The following is a 19,782-nucleotide window of genomic DNA, read 5'->3' on the forward strand; positions in this document are numbered from 1 at the left end:
AGATTAATGAATTGATGGGGAGGGGCTCATGCTAATAAGAAGGGTTTAAGACAGAACAAGTGAAGAATGGATGGGGGGGATTACAAAATGCTCTTTCAGAACTGAGAATGGAGTTTTCAGAGCTGCTACCATTTAGAACAGCAAGTGGATTTCTGGTGACAGTGAGTTTGTGAAGCAGAAAACATGTGAGGCAAAAAATAAGTCTGAAAAAAAAAGGATGTACTTGGCAGAGAAAGGAGAAAGTATGGTGTGACGGGGCATGGGACTCCGTGGCAGCGGAGCCCTTTGAGCCCCACACTCCCCAGCTTCTGGCAGAGGCAATCGACAGTGAAGACGCAGCCCTGGAGCAGTCATGTGCGGCGTGCTCTCGGGCTCTTAGTGCCGATGCACTTACAGAGATGAGTGTTGGAGCTGGCGCACGCCAACCCCTGGGCGGGACACCTGGGAAGAGAAAAGACTCTACGGCAAATAATACAAAGATTCTTTTGGCCAGGGGTGCATAGGGAGGTGCAAGATTTTTGTAATTCGTGTCTCGAGTGTCAGCTGACCCAGCCGCATGGAGGTCCGAAGGCCCCCCTTGTTCCCATGCCAGTAATAGGGGTGCCCTTTGATAGGGTGGCGATGGACCTGTTAGGTCCCTTAGAATGGACCTGGGCTGGCCACCAGTATATATTAGTGTTAGTGGACTATGCGACCCGATACCCCGAATCAGTCCCCTTTGAAAAACACCACAGCCCTGACACTAGCCACCGAACTGGTGAAGATCTTTGCGAGGGTGGGGATTCCGAGGGAAATATTAACTGACCTAGGGACTGTGTCTTCTAAACTAATGGCCGAGTTGTGCAGATTATTGCGTATTAAGACCTTACGCACCTCTGTATACCATCCACAAACAGACGGATTTGTTGGAGCAGTTTAATCGTACGCTTAAGAACATGCTCTGCCGGTTCACAAAGGAGGACCCCCAGGAATGGGATAAGTTATTACTGGCCCTATTATTTGCAGTGCGAGAAGTACCCCAGTCCTTGACGGGGTTCTCCCCGTTCGAGCTCCAGTATGGGTGGCAACTGAGGGGTATCCTAGTCCTAATTAGGGAAGCATGGGAAGAACAAGAATCCCGGGTGCAAGGAATGGTACCTTACCTCCTACACCTATGTGAGAAGTTGCAACAGCTAGGGGACTTTGCTAAGGCTAATCTGATGCAGGCTCAGGACAAACAAGCTTTCTCTTATAACCAGGAAGCCAAACTGAGGGAATTCAAGCTGGGAGCTAGGATACTCCTCCTGTTACCCACGAGTGAATCTAAGCTGTTAGTGAAGTAGCAGGGATCATTCTAAAAATAGGAATGGTGGACTATGAAGTATGTCTGGTAGGCAAGTAGTGAGGCATGCAGGTGTATCACATCAATTTACTAAAAATGTGGAACCCAAAGGAAAGCCTGCTAATAGACCCTCTCCCACAGCCCACAGACCTAGGACCCTGGGCCGGGGACATGGGGGAAGCCCGAGCCGTAGAGGTGGGGGAAGACCTCATGCTGGCCCAGCTAGATGAAGTACAAGAGATTCTCCGAAGTTATAGCTCAGTGTTGAGTGCAGTCCTTGGGCATACTAGGGTCCTAAGTCATCATATCGCTACTACTCCGGGGCATAAGGTATGGGAGCTGGTGCACGCATTAACAAGGAAGATGTGGGAGATGGTGAGGGAAGAGGTATAGAATATGCTACTGCTGGGGGTAACTGAGGAGTCGCATAGTGCCTGGCACAGTTTGATAGTGTTAGTCCCAAAACCAAATGGATCAGTGCGATTCTGTATAGATTTCCAGAAAGTTAACTCCATCTCCCGGTTTGATACCTATCCCATGCCCTGGGTGGATGAACTCTTAGAGAGGCTAGGCTGAGCCCAATATATCTCCACCTTAGCCTTAACAAAGGGGTACTGGGAGATCTCCTTTACCCCTGCCCCCACTACAGGAGATTTATACCAAATTTTGTATCCCTTGCAGTTCCCTTGACAGATCTGACTAGGGGGAACCAGCCTAAGCAGGTGCCATGGAATGAGCAATGCATATGGGCATTTCAGCAGCTGAAGTCGAGTCTGATGCAGGCTCCGGTGTTGGCGCAACTGGATTTTCAAAGGAATTTATCTTGCAGACCGACACCTCGGCAGTGAGGCTGGAGACTATCCTCACACAAGATATCAAGGGGAAGGAGCACCTGATACTATATCTTATCCAGAAACTCTTCCCCCAGGAACAAGCTTATGTCACGATAGAAAAAGAAGCACTGGCTGCGAAATGAGAAATAGAGACCCTGAGGTAATACCTGCTCAGGAACCCATTTAAGCTCATGATGGATCATGCACCTCTGCACTGGATACAGTCAATGAAGGAATCGAATCCGCGCATAATGAGGTGGTATCTGGCCTTACAGCCATACCAGTTTGAAGTACAGCAACGGCCAGGAACAAAGCACAGGAATGCCGATTTTTTTCGAGAATAATGGAAGAGGAGGAAGACCCCCAGAAAGGAACCATGAATGACTTAAAGGGGGGAGGTGTGATGGAGCGTAGGACTCTGCAGCGGTGGAGCCCTTTGAGCCCCACACTCCTCAGCTTCCCGCAGAGGCATTCACCGGTGAAGACGCAGCCCCGCGGTGGTCAAGCGCAGCGTGCTCTTGGGCCACCCCTGGGTTAGCGGGGACAGGGACTGGAGGCGCTGCCACGGGACAGCGAGGGGCAAGGCTGAGGGACGTCGGGCATCACGCGGCCAGTGCGCCAATTCAAAAGGGAGTCGGGCCACACCTCAGTGAGAGGAGTGAGGAGGAGGCCAACTCCAGGAGGATGGAGGGTGTTGGGGAGAGGGGGCTCGCAGCATCCCGAGGAGGAACAGAGGAGTCAAGGTTGCTGGGACACGTCGAAAGAGTGACGGAAACAGGGTCCCTGTGAGTACGGCGACAGTCAGTTGAGGGGGTCAAGCAGAGGGAAGGAAGTGACCCAGGATGGGTGGGTTGGTGAGTTTTGGGGACTGACCCCACCAACCAAACAGCGAAGCTGATTCTCTGCCCTTAGGGTCCTGGGTCAGGACCTGAAGTGGGGACAGGCCCAGGTCCCCCTTTCCCTCCCACCGGCATCTTCTGCGGAGGGCCAGACCTGCCGAGGTCAGTTAACATGGACCTCGGACTGAAGGACATGGGCTTTCAGAGTGAGAGACTCGGTAGCACTCGAGAAGAGTTAGAGGGTTAGGAGGGTGGTAAGCCAATCGGTGTCCCAGTGATAATGCGGTTGTACACCTGAGGGGAGCCCGAGGCATAACATATGGATACAGAGGAATGGAAATAAATTTGTGGAAAGTGGATATTAGGTGATATGGACTAGAGAGAGAAGGGAAAAATTCAGGGAATAAGGGATAAGGGCAGAGTTTTGGAACTGGAAGGAAGAGAGAAAATTAAGAAAAGATTAATACAATGAAAAGGAAAACATTAGAAGAACAGAGGAATGAGAACAATGGGTAAGGAGAAAGAAAACGATTCCACATGTCTTAGTGGAGGAAAGAGGATCGATAGACAATGGCATGTGAGGAATGCACAAGAGCGCTATGCTTTTGGTGGGCATCATTTGTTGATCTCTTACTGGAATATAATTTGCCAATGGCAAGCATGTCTGGTTAAAAAAATTAGATAAATGCTTTAAAAAATCTGCTTACATGCACAAAATTGAATGTGGCATTTGAACATTTAATGGAAGAGTCTAAGAATCATCTCACTGCATTTTCTTTTATTGCTTTGCCCACTGCTCCCATCAACAATTTTACTACCATTTCAAAGCAGATTGTATGTTGCTTATAATAAGTTAAGATTGTCAGCTAGAGTATGTCTACACTAGCTCGTTAATTTGAGCTATATAGGCAAATCAGGCAACTGCAGTTGCAAATGAAGCCCGGGATTTAAATATCCCAGGCTTTATTTGCATGTTCCCGTCCGGCCGCCATTTTTAAATCCCCCTCAGTTCTAACGAACTGCCCGCGGCTACATGCGGCAGTTTAAAGTTAATGCGAACTAAATCCTTAGTTCGGATTAACTGTTACTCCTCACAGAATGAGGTGTAACAGTTAATCCGAACTAAGGACTTAGTTCAGATTAACTTTAAACTGCCACGTGTAGCCGCGGGCAGTTGGTTTGAACTAAGGGGGATTTAAAAATGGCGGCCGGACGGGAACATGCAAATAAAGCCTGGGATATTTAAATCCCGGGCTTCATTTGCAACTCCGGTTGCCTGATTTGCCTACCTAGCTCGAATTAACGAACTAGTGTAGACATACCCCTAAAGTTTTCTTCTGTATTTTTGTGCAGGGTTTGGGGCTTTTGGTTATTTTATTTTAGATGAATATGTTACCTTAGAACATACAGGAAACAACAGCTTACCAATGATTTTAGAAAACGATCCATTTCCACCTGGGGTTTGTGGTTAGGAGCCCATTCAGTCTCCCATTATTTAGAATAGGAGCAAGTTTGAGCCCCAAAAGCACAGTCTTGCAACTCTAACTCATTTGAATAGTCTTTAGTGAGGAGATTCGTGAGTGATGGTTGAAGGACTGGACTCTTTAATGATAAGACCATTTGCCAAGGCTCAGCATGGAACCCTCCCTTTCAGAAGATATTCAGCATAAACCTTGGAACTGAGCTTTGAAGCCTTTATAATAGCTCTGATCAGAAAGAAATATTAAAGCAAAATCCCCCAAAATAACACCACTGACACCATTTAGTTAGTAGGAAAAGAGATTTATAACTTTTCATTATATTTCTGCTTTTTTTGTCCGTGCTTATTTACTATAGCAGGCAAGATAATTCCCATTAATAAAGGTAGTGAGAACGGTTATTATGTTCAGTCTTGCCAATTACTGGATCATAGCTACATTTCTTTGATTCTCCATCAGCCAGTCAAGACAGCTTGATGTCTATGTTATAAATTATGCTTATTAGTGGCTTACAAGGAACTGAAAAGTCCATTGGTAAAGGACCAGATGTTCCTTTTGGTTCTGTGCTGTGGAAGGGAACAATGTACACAAAGTGGATTCCAAGTTGTCCTAAGAAGGGCATATGTAAAGAGATAACAGCTATGTGGCATAATGACATATCCCTGCACACACGGCACTCAAAAGTGCTATGAGGGAGAGAGAGGATGCACGAACAATCAGCTGTGGGAAAAGTCAGAAGCCGAATACAGTAATAGTACATGGCTGGAAAAATACTGTAACTTCTTCCAGAAACTGCAATGCACAGATGTCAAATTCATTCTGGATAAGGACAAATTCTATTTATAAATCGTTAGGGTGGGCTTATAATTTAGGACTTTGACTCACATCAGGACATGCATAGCGTACAGTGATCAAGTGTGGAAAATGGCTTTTATGTAATACTATTTAACTTGCATTCAACATCACAAGTGGGAAAATATCCTCCCCTTTAGGATCACCACTATTTCTAATTAGTGTTTTTGTTCTTTCCCTATTCACCTTTGTGTCCCTTTTCCTTTCTGCTCTTTGTGTTTCCTCCTCTGCTGCATGCTCCAATTTTTCTTCTCCCTGTGGGCTTTATCAGTGCCCCTCTTCCTAGCCTACCTGATATAATGATCTGGATTGAAAAACTTAAGACCTACATGTAAAGTATCATCATTAGGTATTAGAGTTAACTTAATGGGTGAACTGACATCGCCCAGAACCACTCTTCCAGGCTGTCTTTAGACCCAGGAAGACAACATTGCCTCGATTATATTCTTCACATTTGGAAGGTTAACATTTTTTTAAAAAGAGTAGATTGTGCAATTTAAGAATATGTCTTGGTGCCACATAAATACAGCAAGTGAGATGGCTGTTTGACAGCACTGTCCTAGTGCAAATTAAGACGCTTTTACTTGTACAACACAGCCAAAGCTACTATATTCCTGTTGTAATACTAGTGTCCACTTAGAGTTCTATTGTCTATGTGTATATGTCATGTGTGAGACCTCTCCCACCTGTAGCAGATCCATGTGTTACAATGTAATCCTCTGAGAATTCCTCAATAAACTGCAAAACTAATGGAGGAGCAAGGTGCTGTGTTTATTACGTATCTACCAGTCTGCTTTACTGTTTATTTTGTACCTGTATTTAACTGGATACTATGTCATGATATTTTTGTTTTGGAAAATGCCAGCTCCATCCACACTGATGTGCACAAGAGAGGAGAAAAGCTCACAATCAAGGCCCACTAGAGGTTGACAGTACAAAATGTGCACTCTAAACATTAGGGAAACAAGGCTTATTAATTTGTAATACCATAGTGCATAGGCACTCTAGACATGCAAGACAACTCCACTGTGCAAGGTGGCGTCCAAGCACAGAAAAAAGGGATGGTTCGTGCCTCATCTAGATGCTTACAATCTAGAGTACCGCTACTTTGAAACCAGAAACTTCAGCACTTTTTAGCATATCCAAGCTAGATTGGATCTAGCTCATTTGAATAATAATAATAGTGAAGCTGAAGCAACCCAAGTGGCAGCACAGATTAGTCTCTTGAGTACATAGCTAGCTAGCTAGCTCAGGTATGTCTACACAATTACGTCTGCAGTACGGACATAATATTAGTACAAGATGAGAGAAATAGATGGATATAAACAAATCACAATAAAAAGTAACCTCTCTCAACTGACAAAAAAGGAAAGCAACAGTAAAGAACATTCAACTGAAACAGCTTTAAAGACAAGACTTGTGAAGCTTAGGATAAAAAAAGACATCTTCTAGTATCAGATAATTTTTATAGTTTATTGTGCTCACAACAAGAATCCCAGATAACTTGAGAACAGCAGCAGCTTGGTGAAGTGGAACCATGATATCAGGATGTGAGATGCATCAATGAAAATTAGACTAGATCACAGTCTAGCCTAAAATGCAACTATTTTGCTTATATTTGGAATGGTACAAAAAGAAAGATTCTGTCAGAACTATCAGGCTAGGAGACAGATATCTAGAACTAGATATATAGTCAGCCCAAAGATGATATACCTGGATAAAGAGGCAATGGATTTATCGCTTGTTTTCTCATTCCCCAAAGAGTATTACAGCACACAAAGAAAATTACCAGAGGATTGAAAAAAGAGAAATAGTTACAGTTCTTCCAATGAAGGGCAACCCTTAAGGACTGCAAAATTGGTAGGAAATAATATTTTCCCAGAGAGTATTTTCTGTCTTGTGATCCTAAAGACACTCCATCAGACTTCTGTGGAGGCAGGAACTGAAGGACTGCACATTCTATTCACTGTCTTAAACCAGAACTGAAAAGAAGAATTAGTGCCGGATGAATGGCATTTTGGAATATTGGCCACCGTCTGATGCTGTGGTGTGAGCAAAGTGAACATGGCTGGGACAAACACTAAAGGCTATTCTGCTGGTCCTGGATCAATGGGTTACTGTGAATTCTGACCCCTTGTGCTGGCAGAGCCAGGAGAAGGTGGCATAAGGTAAAAAGAATGTGGGCCACCATCTGGCCTTAAATCTATATTCCCATATAAAGCTACAGCATTTGGGTTAAATCCTAAAGTTCTGTTGAGGTCAATGAAACTTTTGTTGAGTAAGTATATTAGGAAGCAGACTTTTGTTATTGAGATATTGTGGGAAGCTCTTATCCAAATTGCACAGAGCAGAACACCTGAGAATCGTTTACTGGATTTGTCCAATGAACAGGAGGCAAAAGAAATGAATGACAATTTAAAGCTGTGTGTCTGACATTATAGTAACTTACTTTCACAAAAGGTTCCATCATTAGTTACAAACTTCTCTTGACCAGTGCTAGATCTGAATCCAGTTACACACATACAGTAATAACTTCCCACAGTATTGGTGCAGTTAGCATTCTCTCCACAAGGTTGTGTAGCATTTTCACATTCGTTATCATCTGTCAAGATGCAAAATACAGAAAAAAATAATTTTTATTTACATATTTAATAAAATAATAAAGGTTTAATCTATTCATAATATAGTTTATGAATAGATATTGAGACTGATAAGCAGATTGTTTAGTAATGACCTTACCAATGCCAAAAACTTAATGATGCTCAAAGACACACAGGTATCTAAAGTGAAACCAGCTATGTATTTGAAGTTAATAGAAATGCATGTACCAAGCAATGTTCTAGTAGGAACCCCCAATCCCAACCATGTACCAAGTTAAATATGCTCACAGTTGGCAGATCTCTAGGTAGTGACCTAGTGTCATGTCCTGGGTCTCAGGACTAAGAGTTCCCAGACACTGTTGTATTGTTATCACCACCCAATATTGGCTGACACCTGCTGGGATGTATCATAGCCATTGGGGATTCAGTCATGCTATATACGTCAGAAGACGGCACAAGAAGTTGCCGGAGCAACTAGGTAATTCCCTGTTGCTGCTGCATTGGCTTCTTCTTGTTCTTGATTCCTTCATTCTGCACCCAATCCCGTTCCTGACTCCTTCTGTGTCCCTGGCTCCAATTGCTTTGTTCCTGCTCCGCACCAAGCTCCTGCTATGTGCCTGATCCTTTCCTCTCCACTATTTCCTGCCTTTTGCCTCACTTCTGCCCATCCGTTACCTATCCCAGCTCTGCCCCTAGACTCTGGTAATTGGCAGTTGACATTATTGCTGACCTTTGACTTTATTCCCTGACTCAGACACATCTTGCACCAACCAAATCTGATTCCTGCTCTGACTTTCAGACAATTGTCCCAGTTCTTAACATGTGGTGTCCCCAGATTTAGACATTGAAGCTGGGCCATGGGCAGGTGCCAAAAGAATGTACAGTTATACAGTATATTGTTCTACACTGCCATCCTTCCAGAGATTTTCGGGAAAAGACTGCATTATCTTTGCTATAGAGCTTCCTTCCCTCAGGATCCTTGGGATAGTTAATGCCAAAGAGTAGAGGACTTCTGCCAGGAGTAAGAGTCCTGACCTAGTTAATGTAATCTTCATCTCTTGCAAATCCCTGGGCGAACCACCTACTATAAAGGCAGGCTCTGTGACATATTTCAGAAAAAAAGCCAATCCCATGTACTCAATAGAACAACCAGGAAGGAACTCCATAAAGGTAACATTCTGAAGACTACTTCTCTATACAACTTTCCTGTGAGTTTTATCATGTCGGCAGTGGAGAAGGGGGAATAATCCAATAAGTTTGACAAAACATCGTAAGAAGTCATAGATCCGTTCATTAGTCAAGTGAACCAATACATGCAACACAACTATTTCTTCTATAGTCTTTCATACACATTACATTTTGTATGTTCTAAACAATTAAATAATCATCTGACCAACCTGCATCAGTCAAGTCAGTAAAGTCTATTCATGCTAGCAAGATGACATATCACTGACATCTCCATGCACTCAAATGTTTTTCCCAAAACCTCAAAGAAAAAGAAATAAAATAACCTACAAAATTACTCCAGAATACAAAAAATATTCCAAGAAATTTTTCTAATCCTGAAAGGGGAAGTTCCTGGTTATTCCCATAAAGTCCACTAGGGACTTTGTTCTTGCTTTTACATGAAAGGGGCTCAAATTCTACACTGATGGGGTCATTATAAAAAACTAAGATAGACAGCTGTAACTATTAATTACAGAATGAAAATTATATGAAAAGGCATGAGAGCAGGGAAGAAAAAAATGATGGTAAATGTCACAGATAAGGTGTTCCTGAACACCGAAGCAAGACTGTGCCAGTGGCTGAAAACAATACCAAAGCGCCAAATGAAATGGGAGACTGGCAAGAACAGAATGAGCCAACAACTATAGAGGAACACATTTCTGTAGTGTAACTTTTTCTGGCATAGGGACCTTTTCAGCTTTAAACTTAATAGGAAGCCCTTTCACTACATGTGATTTAACACACCTTTCAGTTAATTCGCAGTGCAAATGCCAACTCAGGAACATCAAATGGATTTACAACATTCTCCAGGGGACTTTGGGTCAATGCTAATGAATAGATTACACTCATTATAACTAATATTGTAATTTAATTTAATAAGGAATCCAAGTGTAAAAGCAATTTGCTAATGTATGTTAACAGTATTTATTTTATAGCTTTAGCAGCTGTACTTCTGAGAAAACAATAGAGAAGGGTGTGTGATTTGGCTCTCACTTACAAAACACTGGTGTACACCCAAATTAACTTCAGTGAAGTAATGGAATTGCTTTGGGGGAAAAGTGGTGTAAATGAAATCAGAATTAGACCCTAGAAACTGATAATTTAAGCTGTGAGTACTTCATGGTTTGTGGCATGCATCTCACTCCAATGGCAAGCATGCTAGAGTACAAACTATAGAGAATTTTAACCCCCATGGAGTTTTTCTTCAGAACCCATGTTCTTGGGGACAGTGACTCTGACTTTATGGAATTGAATTGTGTGTGTGTGTGTGTTGCTCAAAATGATCTATGGGTACTATCATTATAACCCTAGCCCTTCAGTCAAAAAATCAGTATGGTTACGAGTGTGCCATAATTTCAGCTATTAGGATGGAAATATTTTGTGTTGGGGCAGACAATGCAATCACACGAGGTTTGGAAAATATGGAGGTGGAACCCTTAAAAGAACAAGAGTGGTGAGAAGACTGATTATACAGATAGTGATTTAAGCCCAAGGGAAATACAGCTGAATAGACAGAGGTCATAGAATTTTGTGAGTGGGAAAAATGAAAATGCCTGTCTTTGTTTTCTAGTGTCTCGGACACAAGAACTGCAGTCCCACAAGTCTGGCTGTATTACAGCTCTCAAGTGGCCCAAAGAACACTCTCAAGCAGTATAAACTGACTCATACAGTGGACATCATTAAAATCTTTACAGTTTTACCTAATTAACTTTCCTGTGGCATTGGCAGTATTCCATATATTTAGGATGCTCATAAATATTTTAATTGTAATCACCATATATTAGAAGGATCTCCTGTTCTGGGAACCTTTTCAGAGAAGTGCTCCTGCTCCCCCCACTTTCCTGAGAGAAAACAAATCTCTTTTTAGTCACTTTACAAGTCTAGCTTGTTTTCATTCATCTGGCTTGCCTAGTTAACAAGTACAGAATTTTAGGCTGCTTACACAGAGGCATTGTAGGAACTCCATACAAGCAAGATTCGGAGAGCTAACTTCCCATATTACTTAAAGTTACGTTTACAGAGTTGCAACTCCATTTGCATCAGTGGCTCTAATCCAGATTTACTGCCATGACACAGAATCAGGAATAATTTTGTTCCACAATGTTTAGGAAGGTCCTAATAACTGTGCACAAATGAAATATCTCATTGTCAAGGAATGAGAGAAACTATTTATTGAATCTAAAATTGCTGATCAGGTGCGCAGCAGGAAGCAGAAGTTGGTTGCTCTCTGGCCCTATCAGCACTGTCTGTAAATGTAGGCTACAACTATGCATGAGTGTGAAGAGAAATAAGTCTCAGCCTCATGGGAGTGTGAGCCTTAGCATCCTTGATGCGAGTGGGATTGGGCACATGTTGTGAGGTGCTTTATTGGATTGGAGCAAGAGTTCAGAGTTTGCAGGATAGAGTATCTCAACCAAAGTCACACTGCATTGTTTTCATTAATGCTTGATAAAAGTCACCAATTGCTCCTTGTCAAGGACATTACCTTTCCCTCCTGCTTATACTGTATACCTGCACTGTGAAGAAGATACTTTTCTGATGAGGGACAAGGCACTAGAAATAGGAGGAATGGGAGAAACTATGAGACCTGTCTTGACAGAGAGATAATCTTTGAAGGGAAATGGTAGAAATCCCATCACTTTAGACAATTAATTTAAAATAACTGGACCAAGCACTAGAAAATGCACATTAGAGAAGGAGCCTGCATCTGCAGAGGTTGAGAGATGCCCGGTAGCCGTAGTTGATATTGCAGTTTAGACTTGTGCAGAGTAAGTGCAAAGTCTACCAAACTCAGAATGGCAGCATTTTACATCATTTTGCATAGCTGTCAATGGTGACACAGGATGCACAGTAGAGAATGAGGCAAAACATGACTTTGCCTTCTCTAACCTGGCCATCAACTCTCCTTTTAGGAAGATACAAAGCTTGACATAATCTAGATTGGAATGAAAGAAACCTGAAAGTTATCAGACATGAAACTCAGCAATTTACATGTCAAAAACAAGCAAGCATCTGAAGGGCTGATCTGTTATCAATGAAGACTTGACAGTAAACTTTCATTTAATTTTCCCTACAGTCTCAGATAGATATAGATATAGATAATCTCTCTGGTCCACAGAATTATATCCCCACTATATGTGTGTGCACATGTGTACGCATATGTGTGTATACACATACACACACACACATTGGATATATAATTCAGTGGATCAGGTCCTGCTCTCATTTAAATTAATCAGAAAACTATCACTGACATCTATGGGACAAAGTTGATGTTCACTATGAAGAAAAAAAATCCTGAATGACTTCAAGGGACAGAAAGGGAATGTGTTTGCAAGAAAAAGGACAAACTTTGAATGGTCATGTTTAAATATTCCACGTGAATTCACACAACATATTTTAAAATCACTAATAACAATAAAACATATTTTTAAATTATTTATAGTGAAGATATTGAGATATGGTATAAAAAATCCAGTGTGAAGCCCTGTGTTCAAAGATGTTTTTCATACATAATTTACAGTGCTCACAGATTTGTGGTTTATGGGAGTCAGACAAAATCAAGATTTATAGATTGAAAATTCTATAACTCCTTCTTAAACAAATTTGTTTAGCAACATGGACAGGAAGGAGGATACCCTAAATGACAAGCAGGCATATAAGCCATTTGCTTTGTTGCTGCCTAATTTAATTATGATATGAGCATGAACTGTAGAACAACTGCTGGCAAAAAAACCTTTTAAGCATTACAGACAGAATTTCAAGAATGCAAACTGAAAATCAAGAGGAAGAAATGACATAACTGAAATAGTTATTTTAAAAGTTTTTTTTAAATAATTGATTAAAAAATAAATGACTTTCAGAAATAAGAGTGGCAAAAGGACTAGATGGTAATGCTGCATTCCAATCTATTTTGTACACAAGAGGTTCACAGGCTGATCAGTCTTGAATTCATTTGTTTAAGCAGTGTTCTATACTATTTGGTATTCACTGAAATTAAATATCACAATGGGATGAGACCATGAATAACCCTAATTAGCCCAAAGACCCAAAAGGGCTGTACATGGGAGCAGGTATATGTATTAGTATAGGGTAGGATTCTTTTTTGTTAAAAGTATAAAATAAACTGATTATCCATGCGGGTTTCAAAAATACAAGGCTAATCCTATAGCCATCTATTTTCAGAGAACACTTTATATTTTATTCTATATGGGCATATTTATAGTCAAAATCAAGCTAGTTATTGGCCAAACTTAATTTCTCTGCTAGTTTCAAGGCTACACATTCTAATAGACAGGTTCTAAAAGAATATGTCTGAAGGCTGATGTGCTTTCAACTTGAATTGGGATGAATTTATTTCAGAATAAACATGGTAAGATATTAGTTCATGAATGAACTTTTAATTATAATTTTAAAGCCTAATCTGACGACTACTGCTGTCAATATCAGTGCATGTCTTTCCTCTGACTTCACCAGATTGGCTACGTCTACACTGGCATGATTTTCCGAAAATGCTTTTAACGGAAAAGTTTTCCGTTAAAAGCATTTTCAGAAAAGCACGTCTAGATTGGCAGGATGCTTTTCCACAAAAGCACTTTTTGTGGAAAAGCATCTGTGACCAATCTAGACACAGTGTTCCGCCAAAAAGCCCCGATCACCATTTTCACGATCGGGGCTTTTTTGCAGAAAACAGTACTGTGCTGTCTACACTGGCCCTTTTGCTCAAAAGTCTTTCGGAAAAAGACTTTTGCCTGAACGGGAGCAGCATAGTATTTCCGGAAAAGCACTGACGATCTTACATGAGATCGTCAGTGCTTTTCTGGAAATTCAAGCGGCCAGTGTAGACAGCTGGCAAGTTTTTCCGCAAAAGCAGATGATTTTGCAGAAAAACTTGCCAGTCTAGACACAGCCGTTGAGTATTAGGCCTATACGCTTTGTCTACACTGCAGGATTTTTGCGTAAGAAGCTTTTTGCAGAAGAGATCTTCTGCAAAAACGTCTTGCGCAAAAGCGCGTCCACACCTCAAAAGCACATTGAAAAGCGAAGTGCTTTTGTGCAAGAGAGCGCCCACACTGCATGGACTCTCTTGCACAAGAAAGTTCTGATTGCCATTCACTGAATGGCCATCAGAGCAACTGTGCTTTTTCTGATAGGCTCTTTTTGTGCAAGAAACCCCTGTTGAGCATCCACACTTGCCTTTTTGTGCAAGAACTCTTGTGCAAAAAGGAGTTATTCCTCACAGAAAGAGGTATACCTACACCACAAAAAGCCCTCTGTTCTGCCATTTTACTGTAAATTTCCTTGCACAAAAATGCACTTGGTGTGTACACTCTGTGGTTTTTGCACAAAAACAACTGTAGTGTAAACATAGCTCTTCCTCAACTCTATAGGAAGTATAGCTATGGTTCATGAAAAGCTGTAACTCTTTCTTTCAATGCATTTATAAGAAAGTTTTACATGTAGAACAATTCTTAGGCATGGATTCTAAATTGTGGATGAAATACAACTTTTGTCTTAAACAACTTTTGTCTTAAAATAATCATTTATGAGTCTTGAATCTACCATGTTACTGAAAAATGCATCGTTGTGCTTCCCAGCATGACTTTAACAATCTGAATTTATAGTACTAACTTCCCTTCCCCAAATTCTCTATCCCACTCAACATTTCCGTTTCTCTGGCAATTACCCAATTTTAATGCCTAATGGAAAGTAAATTATAATCTCCAATATGTGTTGGAACTATTACAGTTACAAAATGATTTCACTGGTCAATAATAGGGCAGTAGCTAAAAGTCTCTGAAGTGCCCTGTTAAAGGTATAGTTTGACTTGAAATACTTATTTTTTGAGAGAGAGAGAGAGAGAGAGCACAAAGTTTCATGACTACTAGCTGAGCAAAACTACTGCTTTCAATGATTCCTGGTACATTTATTGTATCACCATGACAAACTTTATTACAGTGAGAACAGTTTCTTAGTCAACTAGTCTTAAATTCAAACTGCCATATTAGATCTTAGCCAGAAGTACTAGCATTGTTTTTGTTTGTTCTGCCCCAGCTACAAAAGTTTTTCAACAAACAGTGTTGAAAACTCTGATCTGTAATATAGACTCTCTGTTTTGGGTATTTTCAGTTGTCTCAGAATCACACAGAGCAAGCAGTTTGCCAAAATTATGCACTAAGTTTTAAAAAGCAACAACTGAACCAGCACAGTAGCTGTTTTCCATAAAGTAGTCACACTTTTGATATTATTATGGATCATAAGATACACAGTGCATACTGATACTAGTATAGGCTAACAACTTTATTGTTAGATTTTCCTCCATCACTGTATGATACTGAAAGAAGCAATTAAAACAAGGGATCTGACTGAGGCCTTATTCAGGCCAGCATAAACCAGGATCCCTAGTGGTCAAAAATCTGTCAGGGGTGGTTGTGACAGCACAAGCCTGGGGACTAGCGTGGAACCATCACAGTCTGAAAAATGGACAGCTCTAGCTGGGAAGGAAATGTAGCCAAGGTGGCTGGGGAATACACAGATTCATTGCATTCTGCTGTTCTCCTTTGACAGCAGCCTCTACTGCCAGAACTCCCGTAAAGCCTCTGGGGGAAACTTAAAGCTGACCTTCCCCAGCATCACCCCCAAGGGAGAGCAGTGGTTGAAGTGCCTCACTTAACCCCTCAAAAGCAAGGAAATGAAGGCTTCCTGTAAAACAAATTCCAGTGCTACTCACCCTGCTGTGCTTAGCCTGTCTAGAGGTCTCAGAACAGTGGGCGATCTTACATACATTACCCGTGCGCTGTGGTACAGTATCTCTACAGTTATGAGAGAATGACCTGAGAATAGCAATGCCATTAACAATCCAGCTCTCCTTTCTGCAGTAAGTTACCATTAATGTTAATTTAACACAATTTATTTATGCTTCTCAAAACATTCAGCATTCAAGAGTGGTCCAAATGAGCACAAAAGACCAGATGCTTAGATGAAATATTTGAGAGTGCAAACCTGGGCTGGAAATCTCATTAGGATTAGTTTATTTCATAATGGGCCTGATTCATCCTTGATCTATGGTGCCTTTCAAGAGATATGCTGGCACAAAGGGAATACACAGCATTCATACAGCTGCATGGGAAATAACTGTACCTCTTTCCCACTGTGCTTTCATGACTACGTACTCCTTGCAAGAGTTTGTGTCACTGGAGATGCCCCAGGCATTTTAGGAGCAAGATGTGGGGTTTTAACTATGTGGGTGTAAGATTTCCACAAAAGTTTTCCAAACTAATCCCTGGAAACCCTGGAATCAGTGAGGGGAAAGTCTGCCCTTCCAGGCTCTGTACTGGTGCATGAGCAAACAGGCCAGTATTTCTTGTGCTTCTAACTGAACAATTGGGCTGCATAAACAGACACTTGTGAGGTCCTGGTTTGAACCTTGAAGTGCAAAACAGCTCCCCCAAAATGAAAGACAATGAGAGGAAAAAGGACTGCACAATTTGAAACCCAAAAAAGGATTCAGATTGGATTTATTCAGAGCGTGGACAAACTTTCTTCTGTTACCCCAAAAAGTTTTCCGTATCATTTATAAACCAGACATTACAAATTAAATGTGAAATGAATATATTATTGGGATAAGTGTTAGTAATGAGAAGTGTCATTTATTTAGCTGCACAGAACAACGCACTTCTCCACTATTTGTGGAATATCATGAAAAAAATCTCTAATTTGTGATCATTCATATGTGAAGAACAGAATAAAAAAAATCATTAAAATGCTTCTTTTTGACTAGAAAGAAAATATTTACCCTGAAAACCTCAGCTGGGATTCAAGAAGAAGAAGCAGGAGCTCAAATTAGTCAAGTTAGAGAAGGGAAAGTGAGCTTTGGTGTGTGGGGGACGGAATTGGTCATTTAGGATATGTGTGAAGTCTAGAACAGCTGTGCATCATCTCACTGTTATCATTCAGAGAGGGACCTGTTTGCCCAGTAGCTCCCTTTGCACAGTCACTCCTCTTTCCTCAGCAAGTCCTCTGTGAGCATGCATTTGGGGAGGAGACATGTGTCACATCCCCCACATCATGGAATGATCCACTAAAAATGTATGTGGGTCTTCAGCACTGCACTGTGAAGGGGGGAGGGTACTCAGGAACCACAGCAGACAGAAAACTTAACTGTACAAGATATGTGCTACTGTGGTGTTTAGTGAGTAAGTTCCAGAGTCCATGGTGAAAGAACATTCAATTGACTCCTACCTCTCTTACCGACTTCAAAACTACACAAGCTGCGAATTCCCACATAGGAGTAAGTACTCCTCCCACCCTGCAGGAACCCAGTGGCACTGGCTGTTCTATGAATTCATCACAAAGCAAATGCTGACTTCAATGGCATGTCGATTTACACCAGTAGAGCTTCTGTTCTGGTGAGATTGTATATAACAGAATGAAAGGAGAGTGACCTGTTTGTACTAGCTTAGTTATAACAGAAAATGATGAGTCACAAACAAAACTGAAATGTTGGCAATCCAGGTTAGGAGTGAGTTGTCTGAATTTTCAGTCTATTACTTAAAAACAATGAGTAGTCCTGTAGCACCTTAGGGTATGTCTACACTACAAAGTTAATTCGAACTAACGGACATTAGTTTGAATTAACTTTGATAGGCGCTACACTAGCGCTCCGCTAGTTCAAACTTAATTCAAACTAGCGGAGCGCTTAGTTTGAACTAGGTAAACCTCATTCTACAAGGACTAAGCCTAGTTCGAACTTACTAGTTCGAATTAAGGGGTGTGTAGCCCCTTAATTCGAACTAGTGGGAGGCTAGCCCTCCACAGCTTTCCCTGGTAGCCACTCTGGCCAACACCAGGGAAACTCTATTGCCCCCCTCCCGGCCCCGGACCCCTTAAAGGGGCATGGGCTGGCTACGATGCCCGTGCCAGGTGCAAGCCTGCCAGCACCCAGCCAGCAGACCCTGCACCTGGCACGGCTCGAGCCAGCCACCCGATGCCCTCCAGCCCTCCCCCTCTTCCCGGGACCAGGCTGGCGGCTCCCGGGAGCTTGCCCGGGACAGCAAGAGGCGGGCACCCGCCTGGTCTAGTGCGGACATCGTGGACCTTGTCCCCGACCTCCGCACTAGGCACAGGAAAGTGGCCATCTAGGGCAGGAGAGCTGCCAGCCTGGCCACCCAGGAGCAGGTGTGCATGAAAATCAAGGTGGTCCACTGAGACCCCCGACCCTGAGCCCTGAGCTTACAATGGCCGTACTGGGTCAGACCAAAGGTCCATCTAGCCCAGTAGCCTATCTGCTGACAGAGGCCAACCCTAGGGACCCTGGAGGGGATGGATCGAAGACAGTGACCAAGCCATTTGTCTCGTGCCATCCCTCTCCAGCCTTCCACAAACTTTGGGCAGGGACACCACTCCTACCCCCTGGCTAATACCACTCCATAGACCCAACCTCCATCACTTTATCTCACTTCTCTTTACACTCTGTTCTAGTTCTAGCCTTCACGGCCTCCTGCAGCAAGGAGTTCCACAGGTTGACTCTTTGCTTTGTGAAGAACAACTTTCTGTTACTAGTTTGAAGCCTGCTACCCATTCCTTTCCTTTGGTGTCCTCTAGTCCTTCTATTATGGGACCTAATGAAGAACTTTTCTTGATGCACCCTCTCCACCCCACTCATGCTTTTATAGACCTCTATCCTATCCCCCCTCAGTCTCCTCTTTTCTAAACTGAAAAGTCCCAGTCTCTTTAGCCTCTCTTCATATGGCACCTCTTCCAAACCTCTGATCATTTTAGTTGCCCTCCTCTCTCCCACCCTCTCTCTTCCCCTCTACCACCTCCTTTTCCCAGGCTCCCCCAGTTTTGTTCAATAAAGAGAGATTCTATTTTTGAACACAATTGTCCTTTATTTTGTACATCAGGAAGGGGGGCTAGGGAAGGGTAAGTGGAAGGAGGTGAGGGAGGAATGGGGTACGAGCCCCTGATGGGGAGGACTGGGCTGGCTCTGCGGGCTTCTGGGGGTGGAAGCTCTCCTGCAGCCCCCCAACTGCCCCTTCTCCCCAGATAGCAGCCTGCGGCAAGTGCAGCAGTTCTGATGGCCGAGTGCTGTGATGTGCCCAGTGTGGGCGCTCAGGGCACTCCAAGCCAGGACTGCTTTGCAAGCGGGGCACCCCTGAGAACTGTCTGTCCGGGGTGGGGGTTGGGTCCCTTTAAGCACAGCCCTCGGCTAGCCTGAGGCAGCAGCTCTACACTCTAAGTCCTCATCTGATGCCCTGCCGGCACTGCTTCCGGCCATCCTTAACCCCGGTTCTGGGTCCACTTAATGTGGACATGTTAGTTCGAATTAGCAAAACGCTAATTCAAACTAGTTTTTTAGTCTGGATGTGTTCGTTCAAATTAGCTTAGTTCGAATTAACTAATTCGAACTAAGTTAGTTCGAATTAGCGCTATAGTGTAGACATACCCCTAGAGACATATATTTTGTGGGCAAAACCCCCTTTTTCAGATGATACTACTCATTGTTTTCAAAGTTACAGACTAGCATGGCTACCCCACTCAGTCTATGACACTGAGGAATGAATTTGTTCTCTGAAAAATGGGCTGATGGAGACTTTACAAGAGGAGGAGTTAAACAATGATACAATTTCT

At 42.4% G+C, this 19,782-nt stretch overlaps 1 protein-coding gene across 6 annotated transcripts in view; it reads right to left on the minus strand.

Annotated features, from left to right (window-relative positions):
* Positions 1–19,782, minus strand: part of ADGRL4 (adhesion G protein-coupled receptor L4) — a 110,341-nt gene that overhangs the window by 37,177 nt on the left and 53,382 nt on the right. For 5 of the 6 annotated variants that reach the window (XM_075936329.1, XM_075936331.1, XM_006136307.4 and 2 more), the window contains one exon: positions 7,773–7,925. In XM_075936329.1, the coding sequence (XP_075792444.1) occupies positions 7,773–7,925 (153 nt within the window). Of the gene's footprint in view, positions 1–7,772; positions 7,926–10,924; positions 10,992–19,782 lie in introns of those variants that run through there. The other variant, XM_075936330.1, reaches the window with a different exon arrangement.

This window comes from Pelodiscus sinensis, chromosome 9 (assembly GCF_049634645.1).
Source record: "Pelodiscus sinensis isolate JC-2024 chromosome 9, ASM4963464v1, whole genome shotgun sequence".
NCBI classification, from domain to species: domain Eukaryota; kingdom Metazoa; phylum Chordata; order Testudines; family Trionychidae; genus Pelodiscus; species Pelodiscus sinensis.